Source organism: Bos indicus x Bos taurus, chromosome 22 (genome assembly GCF_003369695.1).
Source record: "Bos indicus x Bos taurus breed Angus x Brahman F1 hybrid chromosome 22, Bos_hybrid_MaternalHap_v2.0, whole genome shotgun sequence".
Lineage (NCBI taxonomy): Eukaryota > Metazoa > Chordata > Mammalia > Artiodactyla > Bovidae > Bos > Bos indicus x Bos taurus.
Window position 1 is genome coordinate 28,557,457 of NC_040097.1, and position 19,430 is coordinate 28,576,886.

General features: G+C 42.9%; 1 protein-coding gene across 4 annotated transcripts in view; it reads right to left on the reverse strand.

The window, feature by feature from the left end:
* Nucleotides 1–19,430, reverse strand: part of FRMD4B (FERM domain containing 4B) — a 360,291-nt gene that overhangs the window by 129,267 nt on the left and 211,594 nt on the right. For 3 of the 4 annotated variants that reach the window (XM_027523804.1, XM_027523805.1, XM_027523806.1), the window contains 2 exons: nt 6,141–6,206; nt 3,490–3,584 (listed from right to left, as the gene is read on the reverse strand). In XM_027523804.1, coding sequence (XP_027379605.1) covers nt 3,490–3,584; nt 6,141–6,206 — 161 coding nt within the window. Of the gene's footprint in view, nt 1–3,489; nt 3,585–6,140; nt 6,207–13,135; nt 13,197–19,430 lie in introns of those variants that run through there. The other variant, XM_027523807.1, reaches the window with a different exon arrangement.

The window sequence follows — 19,430 nt, forward strand, 5'->3', positions numbered from 1 at the left end:
TGCAATTCATTCAGCATCCTGGGAGGGATCCGACTCAGTGGTTTTATGAGGGCGGAGGGAAGGGCAGTGCTGAAAGAAAATACTTTCCAAAAATATTTACCAGACAAAGAAAAAGAACTAGGCCTGTGACCAAGACATTCCAAGGAGACACCCTTCAACGAAGCAATTTTCCAGACTTGTTCCCCAGAAAGGTAGAAATGGCCAATTCCCCCTCCACGCTCCAAAAGCCGAGCTCATACTTCTTCTAAAAATAAACACAGCTAGAGTCAGAAGACACCTTCCAAACTGACCATAATTCAAAAACAGACTCTGCTGTCACTTGCAGGGGAGTACGCAAAGGGCATTTTGGAGCCAGGCTTCTTGGAAAGGCTGTAACCACTGACCTCTCTCACCAAAGGAGATAGCTAGAGGAGGCACTTAAGTGAGACATTCTTCCAACAGAGTATTTAAAAAGAGATCACCCCAAGGCACATGAGGTGGAAGGTGGCCCAAGTCGGGAAAGGAAGTCATTCGTATTACATACGCCTCTCTTTCTGAAGAGAAGGTCCTAGTCTGAACGCTTGATTTATGCCCCCTCTGGTTATGCTCACCTGAGCTTGGAGCATTCCCCAAAGCCTGCCATGCCTGCCAGCCCTTTTTCCCAGCCTACCAGGAACCTTGCAGCCTGGGACATTTGCAAGACCACAGTCATCCATCATGTCAGTTTCGTGCAGAACAATCTTCAATGGCCCCAGCGTGCTTTCTCCATCTATGTGACTCTCAGGGCTCACCTTTGAGTTAGCCCTTCTTATACCTTAATCCACGCTCAGGCCAGTTTCTTCCCCACTGGGCCTTGACCATGTCCATGTATTGACCCTCAAAATGTCTCCTCCCTGGAGCCCTGTCTCCTCTGCCCTCTACTGAAGGTCTTCCTGTCCTCGCTCCTGTGTGCGCTCCCACCCAAGCCCTCGTGCAGCCTCCTTCAGAGCACACCTGCCTGCCATGACTACACACAACAGGATGAAAGCTTCCTTTCATTGTGTGCCTAGGCTCTAATATAATAAATACTTTGGCCCTACTGCGGGGCCTTTCAGGCGGGTTCGATCCCTGGGTCGGGAAGATACCCTGCAGGAGGATAAGGCACCCCACTCCAGTATTGTCGCCTAGAGAATCCCATGAACAGAGGAGCCTGGCAGGCTACTGTCCATAGTGTTGCAAAGAGTCAGACACGGCTTAGCATGCATGCACGCACATGACCCTATTGTATGTACCCTGTAAAGTACTTGTTATTTTGGTGCTATTATTATGTCCACTGTACAGATGAGAAAAGTTGAGCGTCAGAGATTTTCAGTCTAAGATACCAAGCTTCTCTGACACCCACCCCCACCTCCCTCTCCACCTTATCTTGTACCACTTTCCTCTAACTATTCAAGTCAAACTGGCTTTGTTTTTCTTTCTCAAAAATAAAAAATTTAAAAAACCCTCAAAATTTAAAAAAAAAAAAAAAAGCCAAGCTTATTCTCACCTGAGAGTTTTCCCACTGGCTTTAGTTGGGAACCGCCTCCCTGACTTTTGCAGAATTGGTTCTTGTTTTTTATTATATGTCACCTTTCAGAAGCCATCCTGATTCACCCTCAAACTGACTCCCCTTACCCCCTAGTTTTTCTTGATCCAGGCCTCCTGTTTCACGTTCTGGTCTTTTCTCAATTATCTGTTTATTTACTTGTTCTGCGGGACCATGTATCAGTGCAACATAAACTCCATGAAAGCAGGAACCTGGTCTGTGATGTTCACAGCTGAATCCTTGGGAGCTAGAACAATGTTTGGCATTAACTGGCACTCAAGAAATAGCTGTTAAATGGATACATTTCTCCAATATTCAAGATTTTAGCCTCTACTTTATGTGCTCTCTCCTTAAGTGACAGCGTTTGTGTACTTATGGTTTTTATCATAGAACTCAGCCATCATGTTTACGGTTTTAAGTCTTATGTTGCTTGGTATGATTCCATTACATACAAACTCAGCCTGTATGTATATATCTAATTGCTGATTCACATGAGCTGGTCTTGTCTTTCCAGCTAGAGCCTGTGCTTAGTGGACATCTGTATTTCCTGATTCATCCAGCAGAGGACCGATCAGACAAGTTCTCAGACCGTAATCGAGTAAACAGATAATTTTGCGATGCAAATGAGATGGGTGATATGAAGCATACTTTTCCCCTTTGTTGAACTCTATTCAGGAAACAACCTGAGTCAGAAATCAAAGTTTTAACGTTTTTCTTCTACATCTCCTGACAACTCATTTGTCTGGTTTTTGTCCTGCCCAAGTCCTAAGCCCAATGGCATTTCCAAGAGGTCCAGGCTGCATATAATCAGTGTTAAAAACAAATTAACCCCTTCTTGAGATTATATTCTGCCTGGTTAACCTGAAGAACAGAAAACCATTTAAACTGGGAGAGTTATGCAAAGAATGCTGGCTGGTTGGCCAATATATTTTGTGTCTGTAACACGTTTTCTTAAATTTTAATATTTGAAGAGTTCTCTGGAAATTATTCCATAAAAAGGAAGAATTCTTTTGATGTATCAAGCTGCGTGTAATGTAGAAAAATCAGGCTGCCATACAGCACACGCATACCCACACAGAAAAGAGCCTGTAAGACTAAACACATTTGCTTACATCGAGTTTTAAATTCTTATGAATTCATTTTTATACAGCTGTCTCATTTCAGAGAGGATTTCAGTTGTTGACAAATATATACACCATCCAAGTTTGCATTAAAAAATGTAAGTAAAAGAAAAATATGATAGTAAGAAGGTAACATAAAATAGACCTAAGTATAAGTTCAAAAGTTCATCCCGCATTAAAGTATATTCATATTTGTTGGGTGAGCCACAAAATTGCCTTTAAACTTTCTTGCCATGAAGTCCAAACATTCATTCCAACACGAGTGGATGACATTCTAGTATTTCCATCCCTGACAGATAAGCTAAATAAGAAGGTACAATTGCACTCAAAGAAATGTGAAGACAGAATATCATCAGAAAAAATAAGCTCGTTGCAACAAATTTCTAAAGCACTTGGACAATATTTTGAGTTCTTAGAATGGCCAATATTCCTTTTCTCCTTTTACCTTAGTCCTACAGAAAAGTCTTGCATTAAAAGAGGTTTAGCTAAGCAGGACATGGGGTTTCCAAGGTGGCTCAGTGGTAAAGAATCCACCTGCCAGGACAGGAGATACAGGAGACATGAGTTTGATTTCTGGTCAGGAAGATCCCCTGGAAGAGGAAAGGCTACCCACTCCAGTATTCTTGCTTGGAAAATTCCATAGACAGAGGAGCTTGGTGGGCTACAGTCTATGGGGTCGCAGAGAGTCGGACACAACTGAGCAACTGAGCACCCATGGGAGCAGATGACATATTCTAATTCTTGAAGCAATCCCCCCACTTTGGGCAATTGTGAGTGATGCATATAGGAAGTCCAGATAAAAGGTAAAAGTGTTCAAACACTTACGTGTCATCTGTAAACGTGATTCCAAAGTACTCCTTTTCTTTCAGGTTGAAATGAGAAGCCACGAGATCCAGCAACTCTCTTGATAAAAGTTTGGGCTGTTGAGATATAAACCTGATTAGACACTCTCGCTTACTGCTCCCACCTTATTCTCTCCCAAACAGTTTAAAAAACAGCCTTTGTTTGTCTGTCTTGGATACCTGTGCCTTTCTGTGCTTAGGTTAATCTACTGTAGACTATTCTCTAAGGGCTTGGGAAGGGCAAGAAATGGAAACAGCATCGCTGAGATGATCACTCTCATATATTTGCAATTCCATCCAGAGCCTTAATTTTTCCTCCAAGGTAAAGCTGTATTTATTAATGCATTGTTGTTTCAGAAAAAATGCTCTTTTATAAACAGTATGGTGCTAGTGATCAAGACAAAGAATGTTAACCACTGCCTAGGCTATAGGAATCATTGTGCTTGGTAACGGTCAACTGAGGAGGCTCAAGATCCAAGGCTGAGGGGGTCACAGAGAGAACTAACAACAAAAAAAAAAATACAAAAAAACAGTAATAGTAACTATTTATTGTACTGAACTTCTTCTATCCATGATTTCATTTTAATCCTTACAATGAGCCTATGAAGTAGGGGTCCTTTCCATTTCATAGATGTGCCAACAAAGGCCAAGAGAAGCCAAGACTCTTATTTGATGTTCCACTTAAGAAGCGGGTTTGAACCCAGTTCTGTCTGATTCCAAAGACTAAGCTTTTCATTTCTCTCCAGGGATGGAGTAACCGCATCCACTGTGCAGATCATTATCACCAGTACTTACTGGGCACCTCATTAGAAGAACAACCCAGTCTATGAGCTTTGGGGAAGCACAGGCTCTGGTGGTAAGAAGATGGTTTGGAATCAGCCAAAAAGTCCAGAGTGAGAGCAGATGGTGGATTTGCAGGGACTGGGGAGGGAAAAAGGGACCTGTTAGGGAGGCGTTCTAGATGGACTTTTTTCGAACTTTGAGCCACACAGTTTAGGACTCATTATGGTAGTTTGAAGGTTGGATATTTGTTGTTGGGGAATAAAGAATTGGGGATGTTTGTTGTTGACAAAAAAAAAAAAAAGAAGAAGAAGAAGAAGAAAGAAAGAAAAAAAAGGAAAAGAGAAAAGAAGAGAAATCTAGACTAAAAGGTCTACCCTGGTGAAACTATTACTGACTGTACTATTTTTGTTCTAATTGAAGCCTGTACACAGTGGACTGGGCACAAGCCTCAGAAAGGAGAAGAATTTAGGTTTGGTCAAGGGAGGGCATTCTTGTCACAGCTGTAGGTGTGGCTGTCAGCAGGCTCTTCCATGATTTTTTAAGGCTGTGAGTCCAGGGACTTCCCTGGCGGTCCAGTGTTTAATACTCTGTGCTCCCACTGCAGAGGGTGTTGGTTCTATCCCTGGCTGGGGAATTAAGAGCCCAGTGCTTGGCAGCCAAAAAGTAAAACAAACAACAACAAAAAAGAATCTGGGTCTAGAGTGTTGGGAGAAGAAAGAGAGAAGCATCAATAATCAAGATACCATCATTCATACAGCTCCATTTGTTCTGGAGATTTCATTCACATATATAATCTAGTTTGATGTTTTTTAATTTTATTGAAAAACTTGATTTAAAACGTGTTAATTTCTACTACAAAGTGACTCAGCTATACATATATTCTTTTTTCATATTTTTTTCCATTGTGGTTTATCACAGGGTATTGGACATAGCTGCCTGTGCTATACGGTAGGCCTTTGTTTATCCATCCTATATCTACTAGTTTACATCTGCTAATCCTGAGCTCCCAAGCAGATTCACAGACATAGGGAACAGACCTGTGGTTGCCAAGGGGGCGGAGGTATGGGAGGGAAGGACTGGGAGCTTGGAATTAATCTAGTCTCATTTTAACCATAATTTCTGAGAGGAAGATGAGTCAATCTTAACCCCAGCTCCCAGCTGTTGTAAATGGGTATTTAACTTAGACCATGCCATGTGGCAGGGAAAGCAGCAGAATGCAGTCTTAGTTCATAAAAACCCTTTCTGGGGGCTTCCCTGGTGGCTCGGTGGTAAAGAATCTGCCTGTCAGTGCAGGAGATGCGGGTTCGATCACTATCCAGGAGGATCCCACAAGCCACAAGCCTTACACCACAACTGCTGAGCCTGTGCTCTAGAGCTCAGGAGCCACACTCACTGAGCCTGCATGCCCTAAAGCTCGTGCTCTGCAACCAGAGAAGCCATGAGAAGCTTCTCATCGCAGTGGGAAGCCCGCACACCGCACCTAGAGAGTGGCCCCTGCTTGGCCCCTAGAAGAGCCCATGTTGCAACGAAGACCAAGCACAGCCAAAAGTAATAATCTTAAAAAAAAAACCCTTTCTGGGAAGCGTTATGGTCAGCGATTGACCAACAAGAGGTAATTCAACAAATCGAGTCACTTGCCCAGGGTCAAACAGCTACTGAGTGTCAAAGCTGAGACTGGAATCCACACATCTCTATAGTTACTCTTAAGTACAGGCAGGTATTAGCTCTGAAGCCCCCACAAACAATCCTGTGTCACTGGTTCTGAGGTGCAGATAAGCCAGCAGACTGAACACAGGCCCCAAGGCTCACAGAGCGAAGCCGGATGCGCTGTCCCCGGGTGGCAACACCTACCTGAACCAGCAGCTCCAGTCTCCGGTCATCCAGGAGGCACACCTGGCAGTGCCTGCCTTCTGTCATCTGCAGGGACAAGACAGCAAGAGGGGCATCAGGCTGGGGCCGGCAGGCACACCCTCGAGCTTGATGTACCGTTTTTCTTCATGTGATGTGCTCGGCCTAAAAATGCCATGAGCTGCGGTAATCGTCAGTTTTGGTCATCGTAAACAGATTTATTATACGGCATCAGCTCTTAGGGTTTTTTGTTTTAGCTCTGAGACTTAAAAGAGAAAAGAATGAAAAGCAAAGACCACTCAATATGTTGAAAATATAATACCTATATGGCACGTACAAAATTTAACTATGAAAAGCAGGCTTTCTGCTCAGAGGAAACAACTATATTTTTCCTTGAATCAGTATTTTATTTTTCAAATGAAAATATTTTATTCATTAGTGTCTTTCAATAAACACAATACATACATAATGTATTTGACAAACAAATCTGTCATATTTGACATAATGTATTTGACAAATAAAACTCAAGTTAAAAAGTGAAGTCTCCAGTTTTGAAATCTTGGTCCCCCTTTGTAATATATCACTACTGTAACTGATAGTTAAGAATAGTTAAGATACCCAGTTAAGAACAGCTTGATGTACAAACTACTAATTATATTTAATTTTTTATCACTTATAATTGCAATATAAGGAAATTATTTCTTGTAAAATATTTAAACAATGCATAAAATGCAAAGATCCACTTTGATTACCAAAAGCTCCAAACCATTCTACCTGCACAAATTACCACGCTGTCAGTTTGAGGCGAATCCTCACAGACCATCTTTATATGGATTTTCAGATATACACATGTACATGTTAAAAACACATCAGTTCAGTTCAGTTGCTCGTCGTGTCCGACTCTTTGCAACCCCACGGACTGTAGCATGCCAGGCTTCCCTGTCCATCACCAACTCCTGGAGTTCACTCAAACCCACATCCAATGAGTCGGTGATGTCATCCAGCCATCTCATCCTCTGTCGTCCCCTTCTCCTCCCGCCTTCAATCTTTCCCAGATATGTGTTAAAAACATATATTCTCATATTAAATGTTCTATTTTAATACTGTTAGACACATTGTTCTCACAATGACACAATGAAGCAGGTACTCTTAATATTTGTATGTGTATGAAACTGTGGTATCTGTGTCGTATCTGGTATCTGTGTATATGAATATTTATATGTGTGAGGTTCTTTTTCAGTTCAAGTAGAACTGCTACACTCACTGTTTGCCCTTTGCTTTTTTAATTAAATATTTCTCGGATATCTTTCCAATGTCAACACATATAGACCAACCTCATTCTTCATAAAAGGTCTATAGTATCAAATCATTTGTGCAGACATATAATAATTCAATGAGTGTCCTGTTAAGAAACACTTAGGTTGTTTTCTGCCTTTTGCTGTCATAAGCAATGTCATCATAAATTTTGCACATCTAGCTTTGTTCATGGATGTAGAACTGCTGGGTCACTTTTGAAAAGCAAGCACAGCACTTTGTCTCTCAGCTGTTGTACAAAATTCTAAGACCCTGGGAATTCCCCGGTGGTCCAGTGGTTAGGACCTATGCTTTCACTGCTCTGGGCCCAGCTTCAATCCCTGGTACTGGAACTAAAATCCTGCAAGCCACGTGGCTTGGCCAAACACAAAATGAAGCAAAACTGTAAGACCTGGAAACTCAGATACCTATAATCCAATTTTAAAATGAAAATTGCCTCCATTACTAAGCAGCAACTACATACTCAGCTTTGCTCGAAGTGTTTTTATAATATTATCTCTGAGTTCCCTAGTCACCATCTGAGCTTGGTGTTATTATCCCCAATTCAATAGATGAGAAAATTGAGTGGGATAAGCCATGTGAAAGATACTAATTATAGTATTGTACTTATATTTTTTAAAAATTAGGGTATAGTTGCTTTACAATGTTATGTGAGTTTCTGCTGTACAATGAAGTGGATCAGTTATATGTATATATACATCCCCTCCCTCTTGGAAAGTCTAGAAAGTAGCTCAGTTGGTTAGATGGTGGCATTATGGAGATGTGGCCCGTAAGAACTTTGGAAATAGTGCTAAGAGGTAAGTGAGTAAGTTCTACGTTGTCTCATTTTCCCTGATTATGTCCTTAAATCTGCAAAGCCAAGTCTTTGGTGGCAAGAGGAAAGGAAACATATCTTTGTTTTAGGCACTAAGCTGGGAACATCATGGAAACTATCTCATTAAAACTCCACAATATGACAACACCCCCATTTTACAGACAAGGAAACCAAGGTACAGAGTTTAAGGCTAATTATTCAAATTTGCCTGGGCAAGAAAAAAACAAGTTAAAATTTGAATTAATGTCTAAATGAACAACAGAAAAAAAAGTCATCTTTTTTCCTACTGTTCTATAGGGCTTCCCAGCTGGTGCTAGTGGTAAAGAATCTGCCTGCCAATGCAGGAGACATGAGATGTGGGTTCAATCCCTGGGTTAGAAAGATCCCATTGAGGAGGGCATGGTAACCCAATCCAGTATTCTTGTCTGGAGAATCCCATGGGCAGAGGAACCTGCTGGGCTACAGTCCATGGGGTCGCAAAGAATAGGACACAACTGAAGCAATTTAGCAACAACACACTATAGGAGGAAACAAATCAATGTTTCAGTTTAACTCATTTGATCTCTTTTTAAAACCCGCAAGCAAACCCAAAGCACATGCCCCAGAGAACAATATTAAAAAATAATACTCAAAAGATCAACGGAAACAATATGAATCCATTAAGGAATATGTCAAAACTTATAAAATATTACAAAGTACTCTGTTGCTGCATAACCCAAATGAATTTATTTCTGGATTAAAAACAAAACAAAACCACTTCTTCGCCTTTCAGTTTTTCTTTGGATCCACCTTGATTTAGGTCAATGTATCTTTTGTCAATACATTATTTTATCTCAGAGAATTTAACAGTAAATATTTTTTAGGTGTATCTGGCCATCTCATGATAGACATAGGGAGTGGTGCCCATGTTTGTACAACTTGGTTGGAACCCTTTAGCCTTAGTTGATTGGATGAGGAGAAAGACAGCTGACCTAAGGTGGGCCAATCGGAACCTCAGTCCAGGGAATCTGGAACTGAGTCTGAGTGGATGAAAATACGGTGGTTGTGGGGCAGCCACTATCTGCAGCATGTAGAGAAAAAGGAAAACCATCCTCAGGGAGAACGAAGGAGACAGGGAACTGGAAGGAGGCAAGAGAAAACCACACAGCCTGAGGAGAAGCTTGAGAGTTGCTGTCAGAGTTCCCAGTGTCTCTCCAGTCACGTCTAGCCCGTTCCACTGGCGTGAATCCTTATTCTTTTTTTAAAAAAATTTATTTCTTTATTGAAGTATGGCTGATTTGCAATATTGAGTTAATTTCTGCTGTACAGCAAAGTGACTCAGTTATACATATGCATCAGACCAGATCAGATCAGTCGCTCAGTCGTGTCCGACTCTTTGCGACCCCATGAATCACAGCACGCCAGGCCTCCCAGTCCATCACCAACTCCCGGAGTTCACATGCATACATTCTTAATTATATTCTTTTCCATTGTGGTTTATCCAGAATCCTTGTTCTTGAGTTCCATAAAATATCCCTGTATTCCTTTGATAAATCCACTTCCCCTATGCCCGTCTCTTAAGCTACCTTGAGTTGGAGGCTGCTTATTGCAACTAAAAGCATGTTCACAAGACACCACAAGGATCTATACTTTGTGCTAAGTCGCTTCAGTCGTGTCTGACTCTGTGTGACCTCATGGACTGTAGCCCCCCAGGCTCCCCTGTCCACGGGATTCTCCAGGCAAGAATACTGGAGTGGGTTGCAATGCCCTCCTCCAGGGGATCTTGCTGACCGAGAGATCGAACCCGTGTTTCTTAGGTCTACCTGCACTGGCAGGTGAGTTCTTTACAGATGCCAGAGAATGGACTCCCCACATGATGTCATTCATATGGTAAAATTACTCAAATTACTGATGCTCTCATCAAAGACAATACAACAGCTGGCGGGCAGTGGAAAGGACTTAACAAATACCCACCATGTGATGTGAGGATCACACACACAAGCTAGATGGAGAAGGGCAGTGCAGACGAACTGGGGAGATGCCGCTACAGTTTTATGCCCACACTGGCATGTCCCAGTCCCGGTCACATCTGAGCCCACAGGCCTAAGCCCTTTCCTATGTGGGAGGACGGCTTCTCTGGGAGGTCAAAGGGCTGATTTGACCATCGGTAACAATAGAAAAACCTGCCTGGTGTAAGCTCTTATATATAGAATGGATAAACACCAAGGTACTACTGTATAGCACAGGGAACTATACTCAATATCCTACAAGAAACCATAATATTCTAAAAAGAATATTAGAAAAGAATATTCTTTTCTTTAGTAAGAATATTCTAAAAGAATGTAAATATATGTATAACTGAATCACTTTACTGTATAGAAGAAATTAACACATTGTAAACGTATAAAAACTATACATTAACAAAATAAATAGGGTGGGAAAAAACAAAGAAAAACCTGCCCTTGTCACTTACTTAAATCAAAGGTTGAGAGGTGATGGGGCTGTATTTTGTTGGTCAAAACAATGTTTATGAATAAATTTCAGTTGATGACACTAGAAATTAGGATATGCCACTTAATAAAATTTTAGATGGTAAGATCCAGAAACTGTGGGATGGATTTCCTTCACAGCTACAGGGTGAGGCTGAGCAGCCCCCTCTGAAGACAGCGTTTGTGGTCTCTGGTTCACACATGTGTATTATGTGCCAGGTTCCTGGGAGTCCAGTTACGGGAACACGCAAACCACATTCAAGTACACCCGATGCGAGGGAAGAGACACAACCAAACATCCAAGAAGGGCCTGGCGTGCACGGGGCAACGGTGTGACACTTGACCCTTACTAACATAAAGTATCTCAAAATAAATGACCCAAAGTCAGGTAGTCCTAATTCAGAGCTTCCAGTGTAACAGGGTTTCTAAGAGAGTTTAGGGGGATACAAATTTGAAATCCAAGCTACATGTGAACCAATGTGTTTACGTGGGATCACAAGAGAAAAATAGGAGAGGCTGCAGAATAAAAAAAAAACATTCATGTTTTCTTCTTTAAAGAAAAAAAATTTACTATTTCAGTCTCTACACAGCCTATGAAGGGGGAATCTCATTCAAGCACCAGGAAACTGAGGCCTGAGAAATGATGCAACTTATATAACTGTTCTAAACCAGACTTGGGCTCAAAATTGTACTTTATCTCTTACTATCTATATTACCTTTAAAAAGTTACTCAGTCTTTCCAAACCACAGAAGCAACATCCTGACAGTTTTTAATCTGACACTCTTGAGAGTAAAATATTCTGCTTCTGAGAACCACAATTATTATAGTCCCCACACACTTTAAAATTAGCAAGCAAACAGCTAAACTTTTCTGTAATCCATTTATCCTTCCATTAAAACAAAAAACTTTTTAATAGGAAGAATGTTATCAACCCATTTTAAAGAAGATAAATGACAGGTGAAGTTTAAAAAGCACACAGTAGAAACATTCTCCAGAGCTGATGGAGCAGAAATAAAGTAAAAGAGAGAGGACAGCTAGTTTCTGTGTCCTTCTGTGTCCCTGTCACCGGGCTAAGCATTTTAATAAACACACTAACACCACCACTAACAAACCCTTTGTACATTCCAGGCATTGCACTAAGCACTTTACACATATGAACATATTCAACCCTCATGACACTCACACAAGGCAGTAATCTCATCTCCCAATAACACAGGGGAAGGAGGTTACTAGGGCAATTATAAATAACAGGATTCATAAACAGCAGAACTAGACCCAAACCCAAAGCCCAAGCTCTTAACTACTTAGCTACCCACAAGGTACTCCCTACGCTACAAAGTGACAAATTGTAGGAAAGCCTTCCCACGCAGCACATTTTCAGGAGAGGAGATAAGTGGGTAGAAAAGAGAAAACAATGCATTGTAAAGTAGGTATGAAAAACCATCTCAGTTCCAGGGCAGAATCATTTGACTACAAGTAGTTAGAATCATAGAACTTAGACTCTTAAAAGAGATCTAATCTCCACTGCTTATTTGGAATGTGGGGAAATTAAGGACAGATGTGCACAGTACCACACAGGGAGTCAGTATGAGCCCCAGGATTAAAACACAGGACTCTGGAATCTAAAAAATAACGCAATTAATGAATAATAATAATAAAAAAAGGAACAGACTCACAGATATAGAGAACAAAGTGGGGAGAGGTGGGGCGGCAGGGTAGGGGACTCAGAGGCACAAACTACTAGGAATAAAATAAATACGTTACAAGGATATATTATACAGCACAAGGAGTACAGCCAATGTTTTATAATAACTTTAAATGCAGTAAAACCTTGAAAAATCTTGAGACACTATGTTGTATACCTGAAACTTATGTAATAAAACTCAGGTCGCTGTCTTTCAGGCTAGACAGAGCACGCGTGGGGAGTATGAGGTTACTCAGCTGCTAAACACCACCTTACACAAATGTACTTTTCCCCCCAAAAGATGGATTTAAAAAGAAAAAATTAAAAAAACTACTGTAACCACAAAAAGAAAAAAGCCTAAGCATTTCTTCTTTATTTTCAAATATGACTCCCACTGAAGCTTTCTCTTCTAATGTCATCCACAGGAGTCATATGTGAAGGGAGCTGTTAGGGTCACAATGATTATACTGACACATTCAAAATCACCCTGGAGCCCCATGGGGACCACCGGAGCAGTTTCAGATTTGACCCCTACACAGTGACAGCTAACAGCAGCAATGCTTCTCGTGGAATAGAAACACATGTAACAAAAACGAGCTCTTTGGAAAGTTTCTCTTGACACTCACCCAGACTGGATATCCCTCCCACCACCCCTTCCCTCCTTCAACCTCAGGAGTTTGGAGGTTAAAATCGTGCATGTTGGATTAAAACTCCCACCTCAGTGGCTGCCCTGCGCTTGCTCCCCAGCTGATAGAGCAGGTCCTCAGAGGCTAAGTGCTGAGTGCTGGTGGAAAGACCTCCATCTGCTTACTGGTAAATGAGGAAGATCAGAAGGGAAGTGAGAACTGGCCACAGGCCAGACCGCTGGCTTCCTGGGGCGCCCTGGATGTGCAGCCTGTAGTGGGATTCAAGTCTGCGAGAACCTCCCCCTACCAAATCCCAATCTCACTATCTGATTTAGAAGATGAGAGCCCAGAGTCAGAAAAACAGAAACAAGCAGAAACAACAACAACTGCCCCCCCCCCCCCCCAAACAAACCTAAGGGCAAGTCAAGACAGGGCATGGTGGGATCATTCCTAATGACTGGGGGCAGCTTAGAAAGCCAACAGGAAGTATCAGTTACAAAATAAATAAATAAAAGGCCAGAAGCCCAGCCTACTTTGGTTTTGCTTTAGTAGCTCTTTGGAACAGGGAAATGTAAAACCTTGGTAAGGAAGCAACAAGCTTCATTTCCTCTCTCTCATTCCTTTTGACCTTTACTGAAAGTTCAGCAAAAGAGGACCTGTCTCATTGAAATGGCTCCTCAAGATGTGTTGTGGGGTGATGGATCTAGAGTTTAGTCCACCACCATCTCTTACCTAGATGTGGGTAAAATCAGCTACCTAATCGGGATTCATTCTTTTGAGTCCAGTCTCCCTATGGTTTTGTGAGTGATCTCCCTTCACTCCCTGCTTAAAAATACCCAAGGGCTCCTCCAGCAGTGCAGGGGAGAATCCAGCTCCTTGCCTCACTGACACTGTCAACGGAACCTGACCCCCCACCCTCTCTAACTTCATTTACAACCCACCTGCCTTGACTTGACACACCAGTCACATTGACCTTCTTTTCTTCCTCAGCACGAAGGCTTGTTCCTACTTTGAGACTCAGTATATACACTGTTCTCTCTGTCTGGAATGCTCTTGCCCCAGATTATGGCATGACTGGGTGCTTTTGCATCTTTCAGATGTTAAATCAAATGCCACCATCTTCAAGAGGCCTTCCCTGTCCTCAGTGTAAAGCCTGGACACTGTCTCTTACACCACATTGCGGTGCTATGACAGACAACATACCAGAAAAGAAATTATTTTGTTGTTGTTGTTTGTTTATTCTTCTCTGAACGTCGATTCCACGGGAGAGGCCCTGGTTGATGTGTTCACCACTGTATCCCCAAGGCCTGGAACAGTGCCCGGCACATGGCTAGAAAGTGGACAATAAATCTCTGCTCAGGGAAGGAACACTTTAACTGGTCTAGATGCAGTTACCAATGAAATTGGTTGACAAATGATTTAAACATGTAGAGCATAATGCAAATTGAGGACGTTCCAAAAACACCTCCCAAGCCTTGACCAGACAGACAAACACATACAAAAAAAACAAAAACAAGCGTTCCGCCCAGAGAACAAGGTGTGCTATTAATTCCTCATGAGATGAGATATCTTGGAGGAAATGGAGAGACGGAAAAGGGACGTATCTGGGACGTTCTTACTTTAGGATCTATTGAGTGGATGGAGTTTTAGATTTCACGCACATGATGTCAACCTCAGCTGAACAGGGTCCCTTTATACCGTCTCTGGGTGCTGAGTGAATATGAGCTATTGACACTCTCGTTCAGAGAATGGCCTAGACTGACACAGACGTCTCCAATGCCAGTCAGCTGCAATTTCCCTTAAGGTCTTTCAAGACGGTGCCTGCCCTCCCAGCATGCAGTCCCTGGGGACTTCTTTTTTCAGTATCAATCACCCATTCTCTTAGCTTCGAGGAAGCATGCAGGACGTGTCACACGAGCGCTAAGCACTCCACATGGGTACTGTCTTTTTTCATGCTGTAAACAACCCTCGGAAGTGAGAAGTTTTCCTGTTGAGATTTTGTAGGTGGCAAAACTGAAGGGCAGAGATGTTGAGTAACTCATGTCAGGTCGAGATGCTGTGTGACCTGGGGCAGGATCTTGGGACCATGAGTTCTATCAAAGTAGGACTCCTGGGAGTCTCCTGCAGTTCACTGGGACCAGAGTAGGCAAAGGAGAGACAGTGAGGAAGGAAGAAGCACAGGTGGCATAAAAGAAGCAGAGGAAGAAAGGAAAATGGGCCGGGGTTGGGGGAGTGAAAAAGAGGGGGAGAATTCCCTTAACCAAGGATGAATAATCTGCTTTAGGAAAAATACTAAGAAGTAATGGCTGCTGTGTGCCAGCTCTTTCCAGAGAGCTTTCTTTTCTTTACGCGGGCCATTTACATTCTCTCATAACAACACTGTGAGGTAGATTCCAATCCTGTATCACTCCGGTGAGAAAACTGAGGCTCAGAGAAGGTAACTGACGGACCCCAGTCCACAGGGTTACAGAGCTAGGAAGAGGCGGCTCGCGCTTATGCTCAGTCGTGCCCAATTCTTTGCAACCCCATAGACTGTATGCAGCCCGCCAGGCTCCTATGTCTGTGGGATTATCCTGGCAAGAATAACCCACTGGAGTGCGTTGCCACTTCCTCCTCCAGGGGATCTTCCTGACCTGGGGATTGAACCTGTTTATCCTGCGGCTCCTGCACTGGCAGGTGGGTTCTTTACCACTGAGGCCCCTGGGAAGCCCAGGAAAAGGTGGAATAGGACATCAATGCAGGCATCTGACTCCATGGTCCATGCCCTGCACTGTTGGGTCACATTACTTCTGTTACGAGCTGTGGCGCTAGTGGTAAAGAACCCCCCTGCCAATGCAAGAGTGCAGGAGACACGAGTTCAGTCTCCGGGTTGGGAAGTTAATACCCAGGAGAAACGGCAACCCACTCCAGTATTCTTGCCTGAAGAATCCCATGGACAGAGGAGCCTGGCAGGCTATAGTGGGGTCGAAAAGAGTTGGACATGATTGCTGCTGCTGCTAAGTCGCTTCAGTCGTGTCCGACTCTGTGCGACCCCATAGACGGCAGCCCACCAGGCTCCCCCATCCCTGGGATTCTCCAGGCAAGAACACTGGAGTGGGTTGCCATTTCCTTCTCCAATGCATGAAAGTGAAAAGTGAAAGTGAAGTCGCTCAGTTGTGTCCAACTCTTAGTGACCCCATGGACTGCAGCCTACCAGACTCCTCCGTCCATGGGATTTTCCAGGCAAGAGTACTGGAGTGGGGTGCCATTGCCTTCTCCATGGACATGACTGAGCATCCACAATTATTAGTCTTACACATTAAATCACATGTGGCTGAGGCATTTTACGTATCATCTTGATTGTCATGCATCACACTATTCTGGAAGAGCTTGATCTAGATCCACCAAATTACAGCTGCCTGGTTCCAGCCACTATCTGAAAGCAAGGTCAGAGGGGTGCAAAAAGTTTTTGCAATCACCATTCCTTGGCTCTCTCCTGCAGTTGCCAAAACGGCTTCTCTGTGCTTGTTAATGATTTTCAGTGACTACCAGGATGGAGTCAACTCCCACCTCTTGTGCCGCCGGTTCTGTGCTACTTATGTGAGCACTCTGGGCACAGGATGATTATTCATGGGTTAGGTGGCTGCCTGGGCCTGACTCCATTATTCTGGGCTTAAGAATGCAGTCCAGCACACAGTGCAGTTGATTCAGGGTGGAGAAACTCTGGAGCATGTGTTCATTCATTCACTCAACCAATATTCAGCACTTCCTAAATGCGAGCACTATTCTGGGTACTAAGACACCCATAAATGAGATCCACAGGACAGTGTCTCTGAAGCTTGTCTCACAGTGTGATTTCTCAACACTGGCACCATTGACATTTGAGGCTGGACAGTTCTTTGTTGTGGGGTCTACCCCCATGCACTGTAGGAGTTTTAGCAGCCTCCCTGGCCTCAACCCACTAGATGCCAGCACTCCTTCCTTCCACGTGACAACCATATGTCTTCTGACCCTGACAAGTGTCTCCCAGAGGATGAAATGGTCCCGGATTGAGAACAACTGCTCTAAAGATAAGGAGAAAAAATGAACAAGGGTTGGGCAGTAGAGACAGATTGGAAGTTTGGGATTGATATGTACACACTTCTGTATTTAAAGCAGATAACCAACAAGGACCTACTGTATAGCACAGGGAATGCTGCTCAATATTTTATAATAACCTGAATGGGAAAAGACTTTGAAAAAGAACAGATACATATACATGTATAACTGAATCACTTTGCTGCACACCTGAAACTAACACAACACTGTTAATCAACCATGCTCCATGATAAAAGAAAAAAGAATGAAACAAGATATTTTCAGATAAGAATAGGGCTCTGAAATAGCTCAGTTGGCAATGCAGTGAAGTTCTGAGCATGTGCAAAGAACATGCTTCAAAGCTGACTTCTTACCCAGGAAGCACAAAACTTGAGCAAGTGGAGAAAAGTTAAATTGGACCACAGCTCTTGACAGGTGGCTCCCAGGAGAGATTGGAAGGATAACCTTGTTTTCTGGATGTTAGCATTCAACTGCTAGCCCCTTTCTGCCTGGCAGAGGTTGGAGAAAAGCAAGCAAGAAAAGCTATTTCTGTGGATCCAGCATCAACCTGGCAAGCAAGCTCAGTCAGCTTTAGCAGACATTCCCCAGGGAGGATATTCTCATAAAAGACAATCCCTTATCAGATTATCTCCTGATCTCATAAGACAGGTGAAAAGAAAGGGCAGGTTTGAAAGAAAGAAAGAGAAAGAGAGAAATGGGGAGGGAGGGGGGAAGGGGATAACTTATTAAGCCTGGAGCTGAAGGCCATCAGGAGAAACCAGCCTAGTGTCAATGAGGCGTACACAGGTTTTAGAATTGGGAGGCGTGGGTGTGTATCCCAGCTCTGTCATGTAACTAAAAGTGTGGCCTGAAAGTCAGACTCTCTCTCAACCTCAGTGTACATGCCTATAAAACGGGAATGGTAAGAGTCAATCTCATTTAGCTTTGTCTCTTGTATTAATGCAGGTTGAACCTATTGTAAAATTTACTTCAAAGGTCAGAAGGTAGTCGTATCACCAGTCATTCACTCAATTTATTGGGCAGAGATTATGCGTTAGGATCTGTGCGAAGTGCCTGACATGCTTTCCCGACCTTACTCTAGTGCAGTGAGTCTTAGAATTAGTGGAAATGATTTATAAGCTGCTGACTACTATTATGTGAACTGTAAGTGGTTATTTTCAGTTGGTTAAGTGACTGTTTTCCTCAAGAAAAAAGTTCTCCTGGATTATTAAGAGGTCAAACTGTCATATTAGCATTGAACAGTTTAACTCCACCAGTTAAACCCTGGAGAGAGCAGGCAACTCAACAGCTGGGGATTAATTCCATTCTGATTTCTCAGTGATAATCAAGAGATTAACTCAAAATCACCATTTGTACCTGCCTATGTGCACAAAAGGGGCTTCCCACATGGGCTCCCCAGATGGGGCAGTGGTAAAGAATCTGCCTGCCAACGCAGGAGACGCAAGAGAAGCAGGTTCTCTCCCTGGGTCGGGAAGATCCCCTGGAGGAAGAAATGACAACCCACTCTAGTACTCTTGCCTGGAAAATCCAGTGGACAGAGAAGGCTGGCAGGCTACAGTCCACAGGGTTGCAAAGAGTCGGACACGACTGAGCAACTGAGCACAAGTACAAGCATGTGCCCAAAGCTGGGGAAACTCTTGCAAACTCTTACTCCTTATCTGACTGCCACCAAACCGTGTCTGAGGCTAGCTACTCTTGTTTTCAACAACACAAAATGGAAATCAATACATGTTGATTGTATTGTTCATGTATTGTGCTTTGACATACATTTTGTCCACCAAATTCTCACAACCATCCTGTGAAGTAGATAGTTATGACGTGCCAAAGGGTCCCAGGTAATAAGGGGCTGAGCCAAGTTCAAGAAGGAGCTCATCAAAGGAAAAGGGGGAAAATAGGTGACCTGTCTTCACAGAAGCTTCTTCATGGAAGCAGCTGCCGTGAAAACAGGGTTGTCTATATATATATATTCAGACTCTGCATCATTTTCCAATTAGAAACTCTGATGAGACACTGTCAAATGTTTATTTTCAGGAAACCATGGAGGATATGTCTGCTTTTTTTTTTTTTTTCCCCCAGAAAGAAACATCCTCTTTACTTAAAACCAGTTGTTAGACTGTATTTTTAGACATCACAGTACAGTATAAATGAGTCAAAAAAGAAAAGAAAAAAAATGGGAGGGTACAGATACTGTAAACAGGAAAAGTCACAAAGTGGAACCAAGAAAAGCTGAGAAGACTGCCCGGGCCAAGGGGGATTTTCGTTCCTGTCTGCCTTTCAGGTTGACCAGAAAAGAAGTTCTCTGGTCGCTG